Source organism: Lissotriton helveticus, chromosome 10 (genome assembly GCF_964261635.1).
Source record: "Lissotriton helveticus chromosome 10, aLisHel1.1, whole genome shotgun sequence".
NCBI lineage: Eukaryota > Metazoa > Chordata > Amphibia > Caudata > Salamandridae > Lissotriton > Lissotriton helveticus.
In genome coordinates, this window is record NC_136071.1 from 883,254,423 (window position 1) to 883,280,233 (window position 25,811).

Genomic DNA, 25,811 nt, shown 5'->3' on the forward strand with positions numbered 1-25,811 from the left:
CAGAAAGGAAAGGTGGAGTACAAGAAAGGGCCTGGAGCTCACTCACTCTCCTGGCAGAGGTGATGGCAACCAGGAAAGCAGTCTTCAAAGTCAGAAGGCGAAGAGGACAGTTGTGAAGCGGCTCAAAGGGAGCGCACATCAGAAATGTAAGAACCAGGTTCAAGTCCCACTGAGGCATCACAAACGGAACAGGAGGAAACGTGTGTGTGATGCCCTTAAGAAATCTATTTACAATAGGGGACTTGAACAAAGAAGGTTGATCAGGCAGCCTCAGAAAGGCTGAAAGGGCAGAAAGGTAGCCCTTGATAGTGCCCAGAGCAGAGCCCTGCTGGGCATGAGAAAGAAGGAAGAGAAGAACCTCAGAAAGAGGGGCAGCGAGAGGATCCACAGCCTTTGCTGTGCACCATGCCACAAATCTGTTCCACCCGCAGGCGTATACCGACTTTGTGGAGGGACGCCTGGCTGCCAGAACGACGTTACAGACTTCAGGAGGCAAGTCAAATGGCCTCAACTGTCGCCGCTCAATCTCCAAGCATGGAGGTGGAGACTGGACAGGTACGGGTGGAGGACCGTCCCCTGCTGCTGTGACAGAAGGTCCTCCTGAAGAGGCAGACGAACCGGGGGATCGACTGACATACTGAGTAGCTCTGGATACCAGTACCTTCGAGCCCAGTCCGGAGCCACAAGGATGACTTGGGGCCGGTCGCGCTTGATCTTCTTCAGCACTCTGGGCAGAAGTGGTATAGGCGGAAAGGCGTACAGTAGACCGCAGCTCCACTCGCGACGAAAAGCGTCTCGGAGCGAGTGCCGCCTTGGAAATTCCAACGCGCAGAACTGATGACATTGCGAGTTCTCTTCGGTGGCGAATAGATCTAACCAAGGCTCTCCCCATTGCTGAAAGAGGCCTTGCGCCACGTCCGAGTTCAGACGCCATTCGTGATCCATCATGCACCGACGGCTGAGCTCGTTCGCCCTGGCGTTCAGAGAACCTGCCAGGTGTTGAGCCACCAGGGTCACGCCCTAGCGTTCCAGCCATTGCCAGAGGCGCAGAGCCTCCTGGCAAAGGGTCCACGACCCCACCCCGCCCTGTTTGTTGCAGTACCACATGGCGGTGGTGTTGTCCGTGAACACCTGCACTACACTACCCCGGACAGAGGGGAGGAATGCTTTCAGTGCTAGACGAATCGCCCGTAACTCCAACAGGTTGATGTGGAGCCGGGTCTCCGCCGGAGACCAGAGACCTCTGATCTCCGCCTCTCCCATGTGGCCTCCCCAGCCCTGGAGGGACGCATCCGTCACAACTACGTGCTCCGGTTGGGGAAGGGAAAGGGATCTGCCGCTGACCCAATCACGGTCCGTGATCCACCACTGCAGCTGTCTCGCAGTGCCCTCCGAGATCAGGACGTGGTCGGATAGGTTGCCCTGATACTGGGCCCAATGAAACTTCAGGTCCCACTGCAGAGCCCGCATCCGCCACCTGGCGTAATGCACCAGCAGGATGCAGGAGGCCATCAGCCCCAGAAGCCGCAGCGGCAACCTGACCGAGACCCGGGATAACGGCTGAAAGATGGGAATCAGAGCCTGAATATCACGGACCCGCTGCTCGGGTGGATAAACCCGAAACTGCGCCGAGTCGAGAACCGCTCCGATGAAAAGGAGCTTCTGAGAGAGGCACAGGTGTGACTTCGGCACATTGATTGAGAACCCCAGCCGATGCAGGAGATCTGCCGTAGTCTGGAGGTGGCCGACGACTGTCTGGGGCGAGCCCGCCTTCAACAACCAGTCGTCGAGGTAGGGGAAGACTGAAACCCCTAACCTGCGCAGATGAGCTGCGACCACCGCCATCACCTTTGTGAACACCTGTGGGGCGCTGGTAAGGCCGAAGGGGAGCACGGTAAGCTGAAAGTGCTCGTGGCCAACCGTGAACCGCAGGTAGCGCCGGTGGGCCGGCAGGACGGGGATGTGGAAATAAGCGTCCTGCAAGTCCAACGCTACCATCCAGTCTCCTGGGTCCAGGGCAGCTAGGACCTGAGCCAGTGTCAGTATCTTGAACTTCTCCTTCCGGAGGAAGCCGCTGACGTTCCGTAGGTCCAAGATAGGGCGTAGGCCCCCTTTGCCCTTCTTGGGTACCAGAAAGTAGTGGGAGTAGCAACCACACCCTACTTCTGGCCCAGGAACGCGCTCGATGGCCCCCTTGGCCAAGAGGGCCGTAACTTCCTCCTGCAGAAGTCGCAAATGATCCCCCGAAACACGGTGGTTCTGCGATGGCATGGCTGGAGGAGTTGCCTCGAAGAGGAGGGAGTAGCCCCTTCGGACGATCTGCAGCACCCACCTGTCCGAAGTGACGGTGTGCCAGTGGAAGAGGTGATGGCGAACCCTGCCCCCCACTGGCGTCACCTGGGCCTGAAGGCACGGACTAGGAGGGTTTTGAGGCGGACGCTGCGGGGGAAGGTGTGGACTGACCTCGCCGTTGTCCCCGACCGCCGGGACGGCGGTTCCCACGGCCGCCACCGCGTTGGGCATTACCCTGCGGAGCGTGGCTGGCAGCACGTGTGGGTACACCCCTTCCGTGGCCACGAAAGGAATGAAAGGCAGCCGATTGCTGGCGCGGGGCCGAGAGGCCCAAGGACTTGGCCGTAGCCCTGGAGTCCTTAAAGCGCTCGAGCGCATGGTCTGCCTTGTCGCCAAAGAGGCGACGGCCATCGAACGGCATGTCCATCAATGTGTTCTGGACATCGGCCGAAAAGTTGGCGGACCTCAACCAGGCGTGGCGTCTGACCGCCACCGTTGTTGCCATCGCTCTACCCAGTGAGTCGGTGGTATCCAGCCCACACCGAATGGAATATTTGGCTGCATCCCGGCCCTCCACAAGGGCTTGGCCGAGTTTGGCCCGTACCTCCAACGGACACTCTGGCAGCACTTCCGCGACCGTATCCCACAGAGAGTGGGTGTAGCGGCCCAAGAGGCATGCGGTGTTGGAAGACCGCAGTCCCAGACTAAGGGACGAGAAGATCTTTTTGCCCTACTGCTCGTACCTCTTGGATTCCCTGTCCGGTGGCGCCGACGGGAATGCGGTCTGGGAATTAGAGGCCTGGATGACCAGGCTCTCGGGGGTAGGGTGGGTGGACAGGAAACATGGGTCGCCCGGGGCGGGGCGGTGGCGTCTGGCCACGTTCCTATCTACGGGCGAACCCGTAGCGGGCTTGGATCAAGTGCCCAGAAGAACGTCAGTCAAGGCCTCATTAAAGGCCAGCAGAGGCTCGGCAGAGCTTGACTGCGGTTTAAGGACCTCAGTGAGGAGATTAGTCCTCACGGCCGCGACGGGGAGCTCAAGGCCCAAGGCCTTGGCAGCCCTCATCAACACCACACTGTAGGTTGCCCCCTCCTCCGAAGCAACGGTAGGAGGGAAGACAAAACCAGTGTCTGGAGAGGTGTCCAGGCCACTGGCCTCCCCAAGGTCTCCTGCCCAGTCCTCATGAGACTGACACTCTCTGGTCAGAGGGTCCTCAGACCCCTCCCAATCCTCTTCATCACCCATCTCCTGAAACTCAGGGTTCTCAACTAATGGGGCCTGTTCATAGAAGTGAACCTCCCCAAACGACGTCTGGAGCGGCGCCCATCGGGGCCGTCCCGATGTCGGAACAGGAATGAAGGGGGCATCGGGGATGGCGCCGCCCAAAGACGGCGCCGGAGGCGACACCTGATGGTCCGACGCCGGGGAGGTCGTAAGGTCCACCGGCGACGATCCAGATCCCGAAGAAGGTCTAGCGGCGTCCCGCGGCGCCGGGCCCGAAGGCGCCGGCGGCACCGGGACAACTGGACCCTGCGGCGCCGGGCCCGAAGGCGCCGGGGCCGAAACCCCCGACCCGCTAGGGGTCCCAGACGGGTCCGCTGGGCCCTAAGGCGCCGCGGAGCCCGTCGGAGGAGAGAGTTTCCTCAAGGCCATGAGGAAGCGCTCGATCTCCTCCGGCGTCGCGTTGAGCCCAGGGACCGGAGGGTGTGGAGCTGAATGCGGCGCCCGCGACTCCGACGGAGCCGCGTGGGCGGTGTCACCCGAACCCCCGGCCGCATCGCACGAGCGTCGGGGGGAGTCCGCAGAGCGATGCCTCCTCTTGGACTTCTTGTGCTTCTTACCTGACGACTACTTCGACCGGGAGGAGTGCGGCCTACTCTCGGAGCTGTGGTGGCTCCGAGCCCGCGACCTGTCCCTCGACCTCCCGTGGGACCAAGACCTCTCGCGGCGCGGGACCGACTGCCAGAGTTCTAGTCGCCTGCGGGACCGCTCCCGCCTGGCTTTCGAAGAGAGGGCCCGGCAGTCGGAGCAGGCCTTGTCGTCGTGATCGACGCCTAGACAAGTTAAACACAGGTGGTGAGGATCCGTCACCGACATCAGGCGGTCGCAATCCTCGCAGTGCTTAAAGCCGGGCATCCCTACGGCATCAATCTGAGTCGAAAGACTTCGAAAAATGATTAAAAATCGATCAAAAAGTTAGTCAAAAATTGACTAGGATTACTGCTTTTTCCAGATCTGCGCTTGCTGGCGTGGAAAAAAGAAGAACTGACGTCATCACGCGGAGGCGGCGTCTAAGTACTCCGACGACGTCATCACGGCGCCCACGACGGACGCGGAGCCGCAGACGACGCCTACCGACGCGCAAGGGTACTGCTACGCAAAAGTTTCCGGATCCAGTCTGACGCCTGGGGATATTCTAAGGTAAGGAATCTAATACTAACGTGTCTCTTTCAGATAAGAACAAATTTCCGAATCCTGTATGATGCCTAGAAGTTCAAAGGGAAGGAATCTGCGGCTAGATGTCTCTATCAGATAATGATGGGACCATAGTTCTTCTTCATGTAATCAGATTGTATGGATATTCTTCTGGATAAACCAGGTGCAGAACCTCTGTCACTTAAAACAATCGAAAGCTCTGAAAGATGAATGTCTTGCTTCCTTTAAAATGTTCATGCAATTTTATGGAAGATTTAAATGTTCATATTGTAATAATGTAGGAGGCATGTTGCCAAGCTCAGGGAAGAAGATTGGGGCAGAGGATTTGCCCTCTAAACTTGTAAAGGCTATGTATCAAAAAAGTATCCCATCCAGAGCTCTACCGCACCTTTGGAAATTAAAGTGGGTTATGTAAACAAAAGGTTCACTTTCCCTTCCCACCCATAATAGTGGGTGTGCCATCATGCAGCGTACCAGTGGTCCCATTTAAATTTCCAAAGGAGCCGGTTGAGCTCTTGATGGGATACTTTTTTGTTCAATAGTATACTACAGGGAAGACCTATCCCTCCATCATCGTATTAGAGGCCTCTCTACCCTTTAAGGGCTGTAGGTTTTACCACCCCTTAACTTGTTAAAGATGTTCTAAAAGGCACAGAAGGTAAGAAAGACACAGCTGGCATGGCTTCTCCAGGATCAGGATCATGCAAGCTTGGCCTCTCATCAAATAGGTGGCCGATGATATCAGGTATATTTGAAGAAATGCATCCACAAACTTACCCAACCAGCGTATCAAAAGGGTATTCCACAGAGTGCCAGGTTGGTTAAACATAGCTATGTAATTTAGTCATTTTCTGTTCTGTGTTTATGAAGAGATCCATTTAGGGAAAATCCCCATTCACAAAATAAGTTGTGCAGCATTGTAGCCTTCAGAACCCATTCATGATTTTCTTGAAATGCCCTACTGAGAGTCTCCGCTTGTGCATTTTGGACATCAGGAAGATGGACTGCTTCGATGTGCACATTCTTTACAGATTACTCTCAACTCTACCACGTCAGCATGATGTCAAGGTGCCCAAAAGGGTGTCATTAAGTGCCTCATTAAAAGATCAGAGAGGCTCACTGGATGACTAGCCAGCCTTTAATACATTTGTTTTCACTTCAATGGCTGGCAATTAAAGGTCTAACACCTCAGCAGCTCTTCGCATCATGACAGCCTGAGAGGCGCTTTCCTCTGTAGTAGGATCCATCAGAGAGACCATGCCAGTATCAGACAAAAATCAAGCCCAACGGCATTCTGAAGTTGCTCCTTCGGATTGTCTTCATCGTATTGGAGAACATAATTGTACCCTTCCTCATAGTGGTTATCAGAATGTGTGCCAAATAAATGATGTAAAGGCAAGGCCCTAACTTGGGGTAAGGACAAGAACCAGAATCAGTTGGGTTTTCAAGAAGTAGCATGCCAGTCAGTGACTTCAAGGTCATGGCAGATTAATTTCTACTAGGGATAGTATAATAGGCTGCACATCCTCCTCAGGCATCGGCACTGGTGTCAATAAGAGGACTGAAGCATTAGATGGCACTGGAGCCAGTGCTGAACCTGAATCGGGTCCAAGGGACAAAGACTGCAGGGAGGACAGCCCACAGGAGAAGTTTGACTGGAGGCCGCTCTGGAACCTTGGGGTCCAAACTAGTGCCAAATGGAGTAGGTAAAGTGCCGCAGACAGCATTGGAAAGACAGGGTGCATGTAGACCAGACATTGAGTTGGCGTAGATGAATATCAGGAGCAAGACTGGGAGATAAGTTGATGCCCTTGTGCCCCAACTCGGGAGTTTGAGGGTGGTGGGAAGTCTTATGTTTCACAATATAGAGTTTCCCGTACAACTTTTAGATTCATCTGGGAACAGTCACCACAGGCTGCGGAGTCGTGGTGCATCCAGAGGCACCACAAACAGACTTTGTGAGGGTCCATTAAAGGCATGTGTTTGCGACACTCAATGCATAGTTCGAATCTTGTGGTTTTAGGAGGTGACATTTCCACTGCACACTGGATGACATTTCATTTAAAAATCTGGTCTTAAGGCAACAGATGTCAGCGCTTATGGGTGGAGCTTTTATGCGGCTCGGCTTGTCACTTCCATAGCGAACTGATGAGGGTGCAGAGCAGCACACTACCATTTAGCGATTTGTAGGTGTATTGCTCTGAAACTTTCCGGATCCAGACTGATGCCTAGGGAGAATTCACAAGTTGAGGAATCTGCGGATAAAAGTATTAATCAGAATAGAAAAACACTAGATAACCGTGGAATATAGTCATAAAATGACAGCCTCCAGCTGACGTGTTGAGACAGATCTTTGGGCAGGAGAATAAAGTTAACAGCTGTGAGGAGGCTCTTGTATGATCTGCTAGTGGGGAAGGTAATGTGCACGATAACCATGTCTGCAGTTGTATAGTGCCATAATCGTAGCAAGCAATTATCTGATAAGCCCTTCTACATGGAAGATTACACTATTAGGATTCCTTCAAAATACACATTTTACCCATCATGTAAATAAACGTAAATAGGTCAAACATGTATTATGTTACTTAAAACAATAGATTGTTTTAGTTCATGTAACAAATGAAATGGTGGTTTATACGATAAATAGATATTAGCATCTTCTCATGAAATGAAAAAAATGATTTTGTATATTCATAAAATTGTTTTTAATGTCGGTTTGTATTCGTTTTTCCAAAGCCCTGAAGAAGTTCCAGTGTGAGACGAAACGCGTTGGCTATGATTTTTGTGATTTTATTGAAAGTTTAATAAAGAACGCCCTTTGCATAAAAAAGGACAAATGCACTTTGGATCTCTCTTCGTGTGCCCACTGCTTGGAACTTCGTTGTATGACTATATTGTAAAAGTGCTGAACCTCTATGATTTAATGTGTTTATAGGAATGTATTCCTTGGTGAGGAGTATAAAGGGAAGTGCTCCTTGGTTCTTTGCACCGACACACCTTATTTACAATACTATATTTGTCAGGTGCGGATTTCGACAGCCCCTACCCTCAGCTTGTTTACATTTACTGTATGTTCACTGTGCACATTGCGCACTTTTTCTATTTAATACTTGATGCTGTGATTTATGGAGTACAAGAAACATTAAAAAACTCTTTTTGGATTACTGCTGGCCATATCTTTCTTGAAATTCATTTATATATGGAATACATTGGTCTAAAGTATTGTATGAATGACAAAATATTGCTTGAAATGATGCCCTTTGAACATTAATATGGGATACAAATATTACCCTAGTCTCTTTCGGTTTATGAGTCACTCCTGATGTTTGTATTATCATACAATTTGAAAAGTATTTTCTACTGTAATTTCACAAGATCATATTGTTTAAAGCAAGAACAAGCAGAAGAGGATAATATCCTAATGGTCTTGAATGCCAATGAATTAGTCACAACACAAAATTCTCATGATCCTTGTCAGCTTAGATGTTAAGAAAGCTTTCTGTGAGTAAATTGAACAGACATTCTATTTAGGACTGGCAAGAGGAGTATTACCCAAGATGCCCAAAATATTAACAGTAGGGCCACTATATCCTTTTCAAGTGAACGACAAATTGACACCAGATTGAAGCAAAAATGTCTGAAACACCGTGGTTTTACATATATGCAATTCACAAAATGCCTTTGGGATCGTTTCTGCTGGTGTCTAATACATGCCACCTTGAGTGTGATCTATGGCAGATCCAGAGCATGTTGGAGGGGATGGCCAGAATTGAGATTTCCAATTCATATCTAGAGAGAATATCCAGAAGCTCAAATATTTTGGAAGGAGATTCAATCTAACACTAAACTGCTGAAGGGAATAGGGCGATCTGAAGTACTCCTGCTGAAACTTTTAGGAGATCAAAGTAATAAACTTCAAACACTAGACTCCATATTTGGTGAACTTGTTGTGCATCTTTAACTAGCAGGATATTTGACTTTGGTGAAAGAGTAGCACACGGGAGCACCATCCTCTACTTTTCATTGGATTTAAGTCTTGAATATTTATGCAATGGAAAACCTGTCCAAGAAAAATAAATACATTGAAAAGTGTAGAAGAGTTTTAGGACAGTTAGGAGCTGGACAATGTCACCCAATCCATAACACTAATGCACTCGCGCACACCAGGCAACTTTGCAGATTTTTACTTTACTGTAAAGGACATAATTGCCCGATTTTGTTTATTTACTTGCGTTCTAATAATTTCAGAAATCAATCTGATCATATACTTAAAAGTAATGTTTGGTAATGCGCAAGAGCAGGTACTTTAAAAACTTTTTTTAACCCAAGAAATGATAAAAGAAAAGAACGAGTGAGAAAAAGCATTTAACATCATATTGTGCATCTACCTCCAAAAGGAAATTGGATCTTCCCCATTCAAAATGTCTCCCTTCACCCGTCTTCCACCCAGAATATCCAAAGCAGGGACAGTCTGGTTGAAAACAGCCCACAGCCTCAACCAGCAGGAATTAATTTTGCTCAACACTGAGTACTAAGTTAGAAGATTAAATCTTTGACCTGCCAGAACCTCGCTCTAGCTATCCGTATTCACTTAATGGTCAATCTCACCCAAACCCTTGGTCCTGGGCTGGTCCTAGAATATTTTTCTGGTATTTTTAATTTTGCATTGGAATAAGGATTGCCCTATTAATCTCCACAGGTTATTAAAAAGACTCAAGTTTTATACCTGCACAGCAATAGTTACATTTTGAAGAATCAGCACTTGGTGTCCTCCCTTCACTAACTAGCCGCCTTCCATACCTCGGCTTTCTCTCCATATACAAGTAAAGGTGAAACCCAGGATACACAGTTCCATCTAGAAAAGGAGTACTTGTGGTTTACATTTACATCCATCATTTTGGTGAGTAAAACTAAACTATATACCCACTAATATAAAGCTACAACAGAGTTGTACTGTATAGTTTTAATTTCAAGAGCTATTTCAAACATTCCCAATGTGAATCTACGAGTCTTTGGCAGAAAGTTATTTAGACATACTGTGTGCAACCTTTATTTTTTCCAAAGCCCTAACAAGGATTTGAGTTTTTTTGCCCCCTAAAGTCACAAGGGATTATTTTCACCCACTTGTCTGTGTACAGTAGACCTGTCACCACCACCTCGAACAAGCTTAGTTAAGCTCTATGAATGTGTTCGGTCAATATTTTCCAAGCACTGAGCTAGAAAAGCAAGTGTTTCTCTAATACCACAGATCTGTCTGATTGGGTGGGTTTCAAGTGAAACAATAAAATATATTGGTGTAGTAGTACTATCCATATATGCAGTAAAACCGAAAGCGTGAACTTTGGCATTATAGTGCAGGAATTGAGGCGGAACACTGAATGACAGCCTTCTTGGTGCTGTGCATACTTCAGTCAATAGTCTTTGTGATAAATGATAAGCTTGTGACTATTACTTGAGTGACATGACAAAATCAAATGACTGTCTGCCAACTTTGGGTTGGGTGGATTTGATGCATTCTGCTAGTGACCAGCTTGTTGCTGCATAATCCTATTTTATCCGGCCATACGTGACAAACCGCTACAGAGTTACGCATAGCTCTGGTCTCACGTATAATCTCAGGGCAATCGATGTCCAGCATATGAAGGACACTTTCAGTTAAACAGGTCCAAGTTCTCAATTATCCTGGTGAAGACTGTATGTTTAATATGCAATTCAGAGATTAGCACCACCTTATCTGAATTGATGAATCATTTTTCATCTGAAATCAGGATTCAAGATCATCAAAACACACACTTAATAACAAATGTTTGGATTCAGGAGCATTGCATATTAAAACGTAAATAAATGCTATACCGGACACTGCCCAACTGGAGTTGAAGGTTCATGTGCCTGTCGGACAGCTGACTCAGCTCTTTCTCCTGCTTTTCTTTGAATGAACTGTACTCCGCCTTCACCGCACTGAGCTCCCGGTCCGCAGAACGAAGGACCACTCTCAGGTCATGGACCTCACTTTTCAATACTTAAATGTAAAGAAAATGAAATTTAGCAACACTTCAGGCCCTTACTGGCAATCCCTATCACATATCTCCATTTATTAACAAATATTGCTGAGGTGGGGGGTGAGTATCTGGTCCTCAAACATGCATTTATTTGTATTACATTTAACTAGTAGATGTGAACACAAATATGTGCATACACTTAAAATGCAAACAGCAACTAAACACCTGCGCTGGGAACGTAAAATATTAAGCACTTCTGGCATCAACGATAGTTGGAGAAAGTAGAACCCTGGAAATTAGCGGAGGGTGCTTAAAGTCAGAAGGGACTAGAGAAGAAAAGCAAAGAAATATTCTTCAGTCATTTAAAAAGAGTTGAAAATACAATATTCTTCCACTGAATTACTTATGTTGACTTGGCACAAGCACGTACATTCTAACCAATGCTGCAACTGGAAAACTTTTACTGTAGAAACTCAGGAACTGGGTATCAAGGTGCGTCAAAAAAGGGTGTGAAGTCATGAAGAAAAATAAACTGTCAGACAGGCAACATACATTTCCCACAAAGAAATCTGCAACAAGGAGAAATGTGACAGAAAATGTGTCCTGGCTTCATTATTTGCAAAGGCTGCATTTTAAAATATCTTATGAGGTTAATGCATCTTCTGCACAGAGATTTGAGTATCCAGAAATTCTCAGGGAATAATAATGGTAAGATAACTCTGGTGGTTAAAGCACTTGCTGGAGAGATCCGTTTGGTCCAGTCATAGTTTTGACTCATAGTAGCACAGAGGGTAAACTTGGTTTCCTACAAAGCACATCGTGTAACATGCAAATTTCAGATTTTTATTAAATGTAGGTAAGTGGGTTACTGCTTATGACAAAGATCATTTTATTACTTGCAGATCATAAAATGCAATCCTAATATAGCACAGTGAGCTCTGAACAAGTCTGCAAACTCCAAGGCGTGGTTTTAGAATCTTTTTTTTTCTTCTCAATGTTGTCATAAGGCTGCTAAACATCGATTCTTCGATTAGTAGTAAAGTTTTACTAGCACAGAAAATGGCAGGCACTGCATTACGCTTTAGATCCGGACTCTGAATGTCTCTCGGCCATTCAATGTTAAAATATAATCCCTACCTGTAAAGACGATCTGTTAATCCGAAACCTTTAAGAACAATTTACTTACCTTCTGTAACATAACGATCTATCTGGTAGAGACCTATTCTAGTTGTAGACCTACATGGATGTGGCCAGGGCACGCTGACGTCAGTTAACATAACTTTCCACACCAGAAGCGCAGTACTATGAAAGACACTAACCACTGGTGCGTCAAAACTAGGGCCCTTTAGGGGAGTCCCTATGCCTAGAAATCAGTTTGAGAGCAGGATAGATGGGTTGAGCGGTAAGGAATCGACAACTAGAATAGGACTGTACCAGATACATCCTTACCAAAGGTAAGGAACTTGTTCATCTGATAGAGACTTCTAGTTGTTTATTCCTTGCCTTAGAATAGATGAACAAGTTACTTACCTTCGGTAACGATGCATCTGTAAGAGACATTAGTAGTTTTAGATTCCTTACCTTAGAATTACCCCCAGGCGTCAGGCTGGACCCGGAGAAATGTTTCCGTAGCAGTACTCCTGCGCGTCAGTTAGTGGCGTCAGTAGACTCTGCGTTCGTTGTTGGTGTCGTGCTCACCGGGATGACGTTGAGGTGTTTACTTAGACGCCGCACTTGCGTGCTGACGTCAGTTCGGACACGACTTTCCACGTCAGAAGCTCAGAGCCATGCAAGACACTGACTACTGGTGCACATAACTACGGCTCTGGGCGGTTGTCCTTATTCCAAGAAGTCAGTTCGCAGAACGAAGAGAACGAGTGGGGCAGTAAGGAATCTATACCTACTAATGTCTCATTACCGAAGGCAAGTAACTTGTTCATCTGATAAAGACAGTAGTTCTAGATTCCTTACCTTAGAATAGATACCCCAGCAATGCCGACCCCGGAGGTGGGTCGTCGAACTAAGTTCACACCAGGAAGTACTGGAGAATAGAACGTCCAAAAAGGCGTCTTTCCGGACTTGGCTGTCCAAACAGTAATGTTGCATGAATGCGAGCAGGGATGCCCATGTGGCTTCCTGGCAGATGTCAACCAACGGAACTCCAAGTCCCAAACCAGTAGTGGCTGCCACGCTCTGGTAGAGTGGGCGCGCAGTTCTACTGGAGGTTCCTTTTTCACCAAAGAATAACAGATCTTAATGCATAAGACAACCCATCGAGAGATGGTACATTTGTGCACTACCCGACCTTTCTTGGCACCCACATAACCCACGAAGAGTTGATCAACCACCCGGAAGTCTTTAGTGCAGTCAAGGTAGAAAGACAGCGCATGTCTTGGGTCCAGGCGGTGGAGTCTCTCCTCCTCTTTGGGAGGGTGCGGGGATGGGAAGAAAGTGGGCAATGTGATGGTCTGACTTACGTGGAAAGAGGTAACCACTTTGGGCAGAAAAAAGGGCCTAGTAGGGAGGACTACTTTTTCATGATAAACAGCAAGAAAGTGAGGTCTGGAAGATCAGGATTGAAGCTCACTCACCCTGTGGGCAGAGGAGATGGCAAGCAAGAAAGCAGTCTTCAAAGTAAGGAGATGAAGAGGACAATTATGTAGCAGCTCAAAGGGAGCACACATAAAATAAGTGAGGACTAGATTCAAGTCCCACAGGGGCATTACGAAAGGAGGAGGAAAAAGATGAGTAATGCCCTTCATAAATCTGTTACCAATAGGGGACTTGAAAAGGGAAGGCTGATCAGGAAGGCGAAGAAAGGCAGAAATGGCTGAAAGATAGCCTTTAAGAGTGCTCAGAGCAGAGCTCCGCTGGGCCAAAATAGAATGAAGAGGAGAACTTCTGAAAGAGGGGAAGAAAGGAGATCCACAGCATTTGCTGTGCACCATGCCACAAATTTGTTCCATCTACATGCGTATACCGTTTTAGTGGAGGGACACCTGGCTGCCAAGATGACATTACAGACTTCAGGAGGAAGGTCGAAAGCTGTCAACGTTCAATCTTCACACAAGGAGGTGGAGACTGGACAGGCTCGGGTGGAGGACCTTCCCCTGCTGCTGCGACCGAAAAAGCTCCCGAAGAGATGACCTGGTTGGAGGATCGATGGCCATGCTCAAGAGCTCGGGGTGCCAGACTCTTTGTGCCCAGTCCGGGGCCACAAGAATTACTTGGGCCCGGTCACGCGTTATCTTCTTCAGCACTATGGGTAGAAGTGGTACAGGCGGAAAAGTGTACAGGAGGCTGCAAATCCACTCGCGACAAAAAGAGATGCCGAGTGAGTGCCTCCTTGGAAACTCCAACGCGCAGAACTGCTGACATTGCGCGTTCTCTTAGATGGTGAATAGATCTGACCAAGGCTCTCTCCACTGCTGAAAGAGACCTTGCACCACCTCCGAGGGAAGACGCCATTCGTGATCCATCATGCACAGGCAGCTGAGATCCTCCACTCTGGCGTTCAGAGAACCTGAATGTAGATGTGGCAGGATGCACTCCTTTGTTTAATGATCCATTTTAACATTATGCTCCAAACGTTAACAATACGCGTGCTGACAGGCACAGCGTCTTACCCCATCAGCGCAAATGAAATATTTCAAGATATATAAATGGAGTGACATTTTCTCTCCATCCGCCTGTCCCACAGCCAATATAACGAAGTATTCAACAGACTTCGTTGTCAATTAGATAACGCCCTGATGTTCCAGCCATGTCCAAAGGCGAAGAGCTTCAAGACATAGGGTCCATGATTCCCCTCCCACCCTGTTTGTTGCAGTACCACATGACGGTAGTGTTGTCTGTGAACACCTGCACTACTCTTCCTTTGACAGAGGGAAGGAATGCAGTCAGTGCAAGATGAATCGCCCAGAGCTTCAGAAGGTTGATGTGGAGCCCAGACTCCACCGGAGACCAGAGGCCTCTGATCTCCGCCTCTCCCAGAAGTGACGCATCCATCATTACTGTGAACTCTGGTTGGGGAAGGGAGAGGGATCTGCCCCTGATCGAAGCCTGCTTTGTGAGACACCACTACAACTGACTTGCAGTCACCTCCGAGATCTGGACCATATTGGAAAGATTCCCCTGATGCTGCGCCTACTGAAACTTCAGGTCCCACTGTAGAGCTCGCATATGCCAGCTGGCACGATCCACCAAAAGAATGTGGAAGACCATGAGGCCCAGCAGCCTCAGGGTCATTCTCACCAAAATCCGGGATAGAGGCTGAAACATCGGTATCATAGCCCGAATATCCCAGAAAGGCTGCTCGGGGGGATAAACCTGAACCTGCGCTGTGTCCAGAACAGCTCCAATTAAAAGGAACTTCTCTTCAGAGAGGGAATCAGGTGCGATTTTGGCATGTTGATAGTGAACCCTAGCAAATTCAGGAGGTCCACCGTGGTCTGGAGGTGGGAGACGACAGCCTGGGGCGAGCCCGCCTTCCACAGCCAGTCGTCGAGATAGGGGAAGACTGGAACCCCTGATGAGCTCCGACCACCACCATCAGTTATGTGAACACCCAAGGGGGGCTGGTAAGGCCAAGGGGGAGCACGGTAAACTCAACATGCTTGTGGCCTACTGTGAACCGTAGGTAACGTCGGTGGGCAGGGAAGACGAGGATGTGAAAATAAGCGTCCTGCAAGTCCAACGCTACCATCCAGTCTCCAAGGTCGAAGGCAGACAGGACTTGAGCCAAGGTTAACTTTTTGCACTTATCCTTTTGGAGGAAGCGGTTGACGTTCCTGAGGTCTACAATAGGATGCAGGCCTTTGTCCTTCTTGGGTACCAGGAAGTAGTAGGAGTAACAACCACGACCTACTTCTGGCACAGGGACTCCTTCGATAGCTTCCTTGGCCAAGAGAGCTGTAACTTCCTGGCAGATAAGGGCCAAGTGATCCTCCGACATGCGATGGAGCGTTGGCGGAATGGAGGGAGGAGTAGCCCCTTCGGACTATCTGAAAAACCCACCTGTCCTGGACGATGTTGTGCCAGTGAGGGAGGTGATGGCGAATCCTGTCACCCACTGACAGCTGGTGGCCCTGAAAAGTTGGACTCGGAGGATTTTGAGGTTGCTGCGGGGGGGGCATTGGTGGACTGGCCAACCCGCTGGCCTCCGGACCTGCGACGCTGGGTCCCACGTTCTGGGCCACGCATGGACAAAGTAGCTTGCGCCGCCTTGTGGCTCTGGGCGGAACGTGGTGGTGCACCCCTTCTGTAGCCGCAAATGGGGCGAAAGGTAGACTGCACAGGGCAAGAAGTTTCTGCGAGGCCCAAGGAGCATTGTCCGCCTTGTCTCCATACAGGCGACGGCCATCAAAGGGCATGTCTAAAAGTGTGGATTAGACATCCCCAGAGAAGCCAGATGTTCTCAGATATGCGCAGCGCCTCAGGGCTACCGACGTGGAAACCATTCTACCCAACTAGTCGCCAGTATCCTAGCCTCACCGGATGGGGAACTTCGCTGTGTCTCGACCCTCAGCAACAGGGTGGGTGAGCACCGCCTGGGCCTCCTCCGGGCACTGTGGCCACACTTGCGAGATGGTATCCCACACTGTGTGTGAATAACGGTCCAAGAGACATGCGGTGTTCATCTTCCCAAGATGGTCCAGCTTCTTGGATTCCCCATCTGGGGGAGCAGTAGGGTATGTGCCTTTTGAGGATGAGGCTTGAACCACCAGGCCCTCAGGGGTACGGTGTTGGGAGAGAAAATGTGGGTCGCACAGGGCCAGGCGTGGCGTTGGGCAATCATCCTTTTCAGAGGAGACCCAGTGCTGGGCTTGGACCAACTGCCCAAAAGGATGTCAGTGAGAGGCTCATTAAAAGGCAGCATGGGCTCCGAAGAGGCTGCTGCAGACTGAAGCACCTCAGCTAGGAGGTTAGTCCTGACAGCCACCGTAGGAAGCTCAAGGCCCAAGGCTTCAGCCACCCTATGCAACACCACAGCGTAGGAAACTCCCTCTCCTATAGCCACGGTAGGGGGAGAAAGCATACCAAGGTCTGGGGAGGTATCTAGACCACTGGCATCACCTAACTCCTCTCGCCAGTCCGGCTCCTCAAGTTGGTCTTCTAGAGGGTCAACAGCCCCCTCCCAGTCCTCCTCGCCCTCCTCTGGCTGCCACTAAGAGCAATAGGAAATGCCAGGGATAAACAGAGGTACAAAAGTACCATCCAGCGCCAATACCGACGTCGGTCCGGCGCCGGGTCCATGTCAGGGGTGAGGTTGGGGTCGACGCCGGTTGGGGGCACCACCGGCATCGGAACGTCATCACTGGAATCGGCGCCTGGGAAGCTACCGTGAGGGCAACCAACACCGATCCGGGAAAAAGAAAGAACTCACGTCAGCATGCAGGGGCGGCGTCTAAGTAGACACTGCGACATCATCCCGGTGACAACGACCCAGAGTCGAACTACGCCACCTACCGACACGCAGAGGTACTGCTATGAAAAAAAATCTCAGGATCCAGTCTGATGCCTGGGGGTAATTCTAATGTAAGGAATCTATAACTATGGTCTCTTTCAGATAACAGATCTCCAAATCCAGATGGCCACCTGGGGGAAATTCTAAGGTAGGGAATCTACAACTGGAAGTCTCAATCAGATATCACCATTGTCATATGTAATATCCTGTACATGGATTCTTACACTTGTATGATTTATTGTCAATGCATAATGTATGTGTCTGGGGTTAAGCACTCCAACACCCTACATTCAGATCAGAAGCACTCTAGAAGGCTGGCTTAGTATATGGTCCAAACGTATTTAAGTGAAGCACCCTGCACTAATCCAGATAACCCTTATGGTGATTTTCATTGTCTTAGACAACCATAGAGAGCTCTATAAGTAGTAGGTGTGGAGAGCTGCCTTCAGGCTTAGTCCAGAAGGAGTTTAAAGCAGCTTGTTTTACCAGTACTAATCATATAGTGTAGGTTAAGTGAAAAAGAACCACACAGTAGTTATAAAAATATGTATTTATTATAAACACTCACTGACACATTGTAATATCTCCTACCCAGATATATAATCACAATACTTTATCAATAGAACAGGTAAGTAGCACAAACACACAGTAGTCTCCAGGGGGAGACCAAATCATATACTAATAAAGTGGAATGCGAACCGTGACCGAAGTCGAGCCTGAAATCAGAAGACTTAGAGAAGCCGGGGACCCAAATAACCAAGGTAAATACCCCAAAACCCCATGGAGACCGTGTGCAGAGTGGAAACAAGACTGCGTGCTCAATAAAAGTCAATGGGGAAGCCGCTGTTGCAGTTTTCAAGGAGGACCCTTCCCAGAGGACCCTGAAGAAACCCAGTGGAAGATTGGAGTGTCACCCCTACCTGTAGATACCCCAGGAACCAGGATACTTACACCAGGGAAGCTGGGTGCATAGGTGCTAAGTGACGCTGGAAACGCTGTAGACCCAAATGGAGGACTTCAGTGAAGGTGCCACTGGCGAAGAAGGTGAACGTGTCAGGTGGAATTCCAAGGGTGGATTCTTGATGAGGAGTACCTGCAAGCAGAGGGGACAAGTCTATGCCACTCGGGAGTGACCAGGACGCACCGAAGACCAATGATGACCGATGATCACCAATGATGGAAGATGCAGGAGAGTTGACTGTGCCCTTGTCGCTGCAGCTGTGAGGACCAGGCAATGCTGTGGAAGACCAGAAGATGTTACCGAGCTGTCCCATGTCAGACGTAAAGAGCCAGGGGGCCAGTGTCCGGCAGGAGCACCAGCAAGCCTTGTCAGCAGCAACAAACGAGGAAAGCGAAGGTCAAATGTCTGTACCAGCAAGGTCTAAAGGACTCACCAAGTGCAGGTGAGTCACAGCAAAACCAGAGCATGCAGCGGAGTCCACTGGAGCCAAAGAAGACCCTGAAGAGGACCCATAGGCCGAAGGCACAGGAGTCGCAAGAGGACCTCAAGCAGCTCATCAAGAATAAAGGCTCTTAGTGCAGAGGATGCGGTCAGGACGAAGATCTTGGTAGCAAGAGAGGCTGGAGCTTCTTGGAGCCCGAAGATCTCTGAAGAGGAGAGTCAACAAGCCTTGGCAAGGACAAGTTGACGCAATGCACAAGAGTACAGTTCCAGATGTTCCGACGAGGGATACAGACTTTAAACTTGCTGAGAAGGCAGTATAGGCTTCGAGGGATTTGCAGAATCACCATCTGTATTGCTGAGCCTCTCGGGAGTCCGTGAAACGTCAGAAGCAGCAGACCGGTCAGCTTGGTTGTGTTGCTTGTAGATGTACTGAGGGATTTTTTAACATTAAAGGCGATTCGGTTGGGTGTCTTGGATGTCCACAAGACTGGAGAGGAACCTGTATGCATCACAGACACAGATGACGAAGAAGACTGGCAGGACGATGAGACCAGGAGCAGCAGGAGTCTTCCCAGATGCAGCCGCAGTTCCCAAAGCAAAGTCCAACAAAGTCCAAAGTACCCAGATGGTTGAAGAGGAAGTGGTTTCGGGTCTGAATCGTGTCCCAAGACGAATTTGAAGAGCGACCCCTAGGTAAGCCCTTAAGTACCCTAGGGAAAGGGTTGGGAATATTCAGGGATCCCTCCCAGAGGGGGAGCAGGACAGAGGGGAGAATACTCCCATGTCCTTTGCCCAGTTTCATGCCAGAGCGGGAGCCAACGACTCCCTGAACTGTTTTCAACTGGAGTATGCAAGGAGGGCACCAAATTTCCTACAAGCACTGTGAAAGAATTAAATATAAAAAAGAGTAACCGCTATTTATATTGTTATTTATGTAAATACTCATACAGGTAACATTCTTACTGTGCGTGCATATTTTACATTTCCAGGGATTGAGCAAAGTCAAAAGCTTGCCTCCAAATCAGTTTCTCTTTAGTACTTATTTTGATTTCAAAGTATTTTATCAAGTAATAAAAGCTGAGTGCGTTTGTTTCCCCTCCACTGTAATGGCATTTAAGTATTGGGCTTCAGATACCGCCCAGCCAGGATCATACTAAATCAAAAAGAGGACTGATTACCCTTTAAATTCGCCCTTTGTTTTGGGCCCTCTGGAATCTTAAAGAAGAAAAACCCTTCATGGCCTGCACCTTGCTGCGCTGAACAGAAAGCACGTACACTATGATAATTCAGTATACTTTACTGGAATCAGACGGATTGCCGATCCGGTTTAATAATAGCTCCCGGATCCAGCCTGATTTATTCATTCCAGTACTGGTTCGAATACAATTAACAGTCAAGAAAATGCTTAGGGAACCTTTTGTCGGAGGGGAAAACGCCTTGCATTATTCAGGTTTTAAGATAGGATAGCTAGGTAAGCTCCCTATTGATCTTTTTCATGGAAGTGACCACCATTTTCGTGGTGCACTGCAACAGAGCGATGTGGCAGCGCTAATGTGATATATACGACACTGAGGAAACTTATTCTTCTACTGAATATCAGCCATTTTCCATACACTAACTTTTGTTTTTAAAAAAAACGTTATTTTTCAATTTCAAATAACAATACAGAAAGAATAATCAGCCAGCCCAGTAGTGGTGCATTGGGTTAAAGAATAAGTTATAGCTGTACAATACACAGTGCCGAAAGTAATGGATTCATCTCGACAATCGTACACCGACTACAGGGACGTACCATTGCCCCCTCCCCCCACAATCCCCCGAACGGACTGGGACGGGGTCCCTACCCAAGAGTCCCCCGCCCCCAATCATCAGCACCTTCACCATACACTAACTTTGAAAGAATTCCTAGCTGTATCAAACTTTTGAATTAAATTGTTCAGACTAGTAAACAAAGACTTTCAGGGAGACAGCTTTAAAAAAATGGAGTTTAAGAAATAATGTGTAAAACATTTAGTATAAATCAAACGGTTAACTTACAAATGTCTTGCAAAGGAGTTCCCACTCACATAGTTGTATGACTTACCCTGGCAGAGAGAGCTGGATGAATTTATTCAAATAAGAAAATGCTGTGCTCTAGCCAGGGCTTTAATTGGGAGGAAAAAAGGTGGGGATGGGTGGTCTTAGAGGCGCGTGGCTTATGTAATTAAGGGCATGACAAACATATAATGCACATTTCTGGGATTCCCATTGTGTGACACCCGACGAGTATTTTTGTTCCTTTCTGAGTTTTATGTTATTATGTTAAAGATTTCTAACGCAACAATTAACATACACTCAAAACCAGCCATGCCTATTGGCTATGTCGATGGTTGTTAACTGTTTAAAGCAAATGGCTCCCAACAATGATTTTGTTTTAAATTATCAATATTGTAGAATTCAATTCTGAAATTGCAACTCTGTTAGCTGAATTTTACTGAGGCCTGTGGAAGTGGTAGTGGTCTTTAGAGTCAGTTATGCTCACTCTATGTAAGACATGCACAAACTTTTTCTCCACAGATGGTCCATTTGAAAATCTTACCTAATTTCTTTCCTCTTCAGCACCCTCTTTTCACTGTCTCCTGAAAGCACTTCCTTGCATCGCTTACACTTGACCACCCCCAATCACACAACGGATCCCGCAAACTGTAAGCACTGTGTTTTCATTTATTTTTGCCTTGTCAATATTTTAACAACCGTGTACCTCTTTCACACAATCTCAATTGCAACTGGAATACATAACCATTACTCGATACGCTCAGCAGAGTGGCCAAGGCCTGGATGATCGCATATTCTGAACACTTTTCTGACCACTGGACAGGTACTGTGAGAAATTCATACTTCCTTCAGCCTCAACTACAGAGTTCTCAATTGTGTCCCATTATAAGCACCTGAAGCTGACTCAATTCAAATTATGCACAATACATGGGTAAAATACAACACGAAAAATACAGAAACAGAACATCTTGGAAATAGCACTCTTTAGGAATGCAAAATTATTTAAAACAGGTGAAACATAAAATCGGAATTAAATCACTAACATGGATTACCATAACTTTTTTCACATTAATTGTACAGAAGTCTAGCAGTGTTTTTTTCCAATTAAAAATAAAGACACGGATATAGGGCCTCATATGGACTTATTTAAAGGTTTTCAGTTACTACGGAGTCTGAGACCCAGGGGACCCGGCTTAAAGTCCTGGCTCTAGCTTGGTCTGCCCTACATACATATCCGTAGATGATGCCCTAATGCAAGCCATAGTGCATTTGCTAAGTTAATTTGGAACTTGGAATAACCTCAATTAGAAGTAAACAGTTCACTGTCCAATCAGCAATAAACAGTTCAAGATGCAACAAGATAGTTTTTGGAATGAACATATAGGGCCTCACTTCAGCTATATAATAAGGCAATGGAATCCTAGAAGTTACTTGCAGACTTTCAAGGGAAGATCTGCAACCGCTTTGGGAGGAACAACTTACTTTCTGTAACACTTTCTAGTAGATACTCTAACCTCAGGTTCCTCACCATTTCAATTCCCCCATGCACAGGGCTGAATCTGGAATTTTTCCGGCAATTGCTCTGGGGCACCAATGGGTTGTCAATCAGACTCTGCAGTGCCACCTCAACGCTTCTGGGAGTGACTGATGACACACACAGGTGCCATTCTTGCATGCTATAGGATTTCTTATCCAAGTCCTTCTCGCCCTTTCATGAAGACCAGCTGTAATACATGGAAAACCTAACTGTGTGCCAAGTCTAATTTTTTACCTTTTTAAAATTTTAAAAGTGCACTCGGTAGAATGGAAATGAAAGTGGGTGATAAACAGTTTGTGGTTAGAGTAACTTCTGGAAAAAACAAAATGTGTAGGAAAATGCCTCTTTTGCCATAATCACCCCAAACATTTTGGACTGCTGCTGCTAGTTTTTCAATTCAATTTTCAATGGCACCCAGGATCTGGAATGCGCTCCCGCCTGAAACCAGGCGTATCTCCTCCGCTGCACTCTTCAAGAAAGAGGTGAAAACCATCCTTCTGGCCAAGATCTCCTGAACCTTATAGGTGCCGGATCAGAGACTCTGCATTGCCTTGTATCAATGCTCACCTTGTCCTTTGGCACTTTACCTCTACTTGATGGAGACACTACTACGCTACTTTCTTGCTACCGACCAATATATGAGACACATTGGGTCACTGATTCACCCTCCCGATGCCCCCACTCAGTGCGCTCTCTATACTAAAACACTGGTATAAGCCTTCCACACACCCAAGGTGTACCTGAACACCTCTGTAATGGGATCAATGACTTGTGCCGTTTATATTACCCGTTTACCTGACTGTATATTGATATGTTTTATGTATTTTATTATTATCCTTTCATGTTAGTGACTACTACATTGCTCCCATTACCTCTGTTCATTCCTACTGCCCCTACCCTGTCATTGTGAAGCGCTCTGATATCTGTAAGGATCTTGTTCGCGCTATATAAAACTTTGAATAAATAAATAAATAAATAAATAAAATAAATTCAGGGTGCAGCGAGGCCTGCTAACCATACTTTAGTGTCAGTACCCTGACTCTTATCATATACCCAAATGACATATAATAGGGACTTATAGGGAAGTTAGCATATAGTACGGGGCCTGTAAGTTAGACTGCCTGCTCCAGGGACGACTGCAGCACTTGTGCTACCATGAGTGGGACAAGGTAAGTAGTGTCTCACAGCTTGCCATTGGAGACTGTGATAGCAAATTAAACACTGCTAACTCGACTTTGCCATTTCAAACAATGGCAAACACTTAACCTCCCTTTATAATGTGTATAAAGTCAACCCTACAGCAGGCTCATTGAGTCCTAAGGCAGTGTGCAGCACATTGAAAAGCAGAATATGCGTTTTACATGTTCTAACAGCAAAAACCTGCAATTTATTTTATTTTATTTATTTATTTATTTATTTATTTAAAACACTTGTAGAGCGCGGCTGTCACCTGGCAGGTATCCTGGCGCTGAAAAGCTTACTCCTGGGTTAGAAGCGATGGGAGTTGCCATTGGCAAGTACAAGGTTACACGCTGACTACTCAGCTGGGCTAACTTCTGAATGGGACTACTAAAGTTGGTACTTCAAGGTACCAAACTGCTCATTACATTAAGCCCATGTCGAAATTAATGCAAATTGTTACTACATTCAACTTTTAGAAAGTTGCCACTCTGCTGCCTAAGTCGCTCAGTGGCCTTTTGCGATTCTGATCACAAGACAGCTTGCTGCCCACAAGGGGAGACATGTAAACTACTTCCAGGACATGTAGCAATCAAAGCCTGGTGCTACCTACTCTTGGCAGGAAGTCACACAGAGTGTTATTTAAAATCGAGAGCGTCAAAGGGGAAGCTGCCTTTGAAGGGCAAATGGTGAACATCCACGAGAGGGGTTGCTCTTTTGTCTGGGTAGACAAGTTGGTGTTGGGGACAGAGAGGAGTAAACTGGCCAAACTGTTTTTCTCAGGAGTGTGTGTAGTCACCCAGGAAGCCACACCTCTTGGGTGAGCTACTGAGCTCCAGAAACCAAGAGAGAGGTTCAGCCATCTCGGAAGTGGGCAGAAAAGAGCATTCTGGGATAGCTTGATAAACAAGTTATTTACCTTCGGTAAGGCCTTATCTGGTAGAGACTATTTAACAGTAGATTCCTTACCTTAGAATTATCCCCATGCGTCAGACAGGATACAGACCTTTTTTGTAAGCAGTACCCCTGTGCGCCTGTAGGTGGCGTAATTCGGCTACACCTGGGGTGGGCCGTGCTGGAGGTGACAGGTGCGATGCCTACTTAAGCACCACCCCAGCACACTGACATCAGTATCTTTTCATGACTTTCCACGACCGGAGGTCAGAGCCACGAAGAACATGGGCCACTGGTGTGGAAATCTAAGGCCCAGGAAGGAGAACAGCTCTGTCCCTATAAATCAGTTCGCAGAGCAGGGCAGATGGATGGGTTGGGAAGGAATCTGCGACTAGATAGAGTCTCTACCAGACAAGGAGTTACCGAAGGTAAGTAACTTGTTCATCTGATAGAGACTTCTTACTTTTGAATAGATACCAAAGAGGTGGGTCTACAAGACTGTTTCACACTAGAAAGTCCTGCAGTACCAGACAAGCAAAGTGCCCATCCCGACAGGCAGTAATGCTTCGTGAACTTGTGTACCAAGCCCTTATACCATGGCCTCCAGATGACATCTGCCCCCCTAGTGGCGGGGGGTGCTATTGAGGAACACCCAGCTAAGAGCCATCGCTCTCCTTAATGCAACAGCCTCTGCAGGAACAAAGAACGGAGGCACAGGAGAATTATGCGCAGGCCAGGGCAGACAATCTCTGCATTCAGCAGTTTCTCACTGACGTGACAAGCAAGGTGGGGGCACAAACAAAGGACACAGATGAGGTGCAACAACGGGTGGCAGACATGGAAGAGACAACCATTTCAACAACCAGCTCGGTGAAATCCCATAATGACCAGATACAAGTTATGCAGGCTAAAATAGGGGATTTGGAGAAACAGCAAAGGAATAATAACTTGAGACTGTTTGGGGGCCCAGAAGGGAAGGAAGGATCTGACCCTCGCAACTTTGTGGTCCAGATATTTCTATAGGCCTTCCCTGACCTCTCAGACTGGGATTGCCAAATACAGCTGGCATACAGACTACCAATTTTTCTGCATAAGACGAGCCCTCGCTATCCGAGACAAATCCTGATCTTCTTTGGCAACTTTCTGTTAAGGCAAGCAATACATGTTAAAGCTTGCACTGGTTCTCCAGTAACAGTTGATTCTCTTTCTAAATTCGTCAGATCGGACCTATGTAGAGCTACTATGAATAGACGATGAAAACTGAGAGAGCTTATTAGCCCGCTAAAAGAAGAAGGAGGACAGGTTTTCTTACAGGACCCTGCTCGATTAAAGGTTATCAAAGGCGGACACTCATAGGTCTTCCTGACTGAACAGGGGGCCAAGCAAGTGCTAAGACAGTGGCAGATAGATGCAGCTGCTAAAAAGGCTTAGCAGCTTAGGTTAATGGGGCTTGGGCTCTGAAACCTAGCATACTTCTATATGCTCCTTTTTCTCACTATTCGATTATGGTTTCTCTCTTTGATATTCTCTTTCTCACTTTATACCCTCTATGTCTTCTCCCACTACGG

The 25,811-nt window shown here is 47.5% G+C and overlaps 1 protein-coding gene across 3 annotated transcripts in view; it reads right to left on the reverse strand.

The window, feature by feature from the left end:
• The window catches only part of KIF15 (kinesin family member 15), a 927,215-nt gene that overhangs the window by 503,174 nt on the left and 398,230 nt on the right, over positions 1–25,811 (reverse strand). For all 3 annotated transcript variants that reach the window (XM_078663524.1, XM_078663523.1, XM_078663522.1), the window contains exon 20: positions 10,583–10,748. In XM_078663524.1, the coding sequence (XP_078519650.1) occupies positions 10,583–10,748 (166 nt within the window). The remainder of the gene's footprint in view (positions 1–10,582; positions 10,749–25,811) is intronic.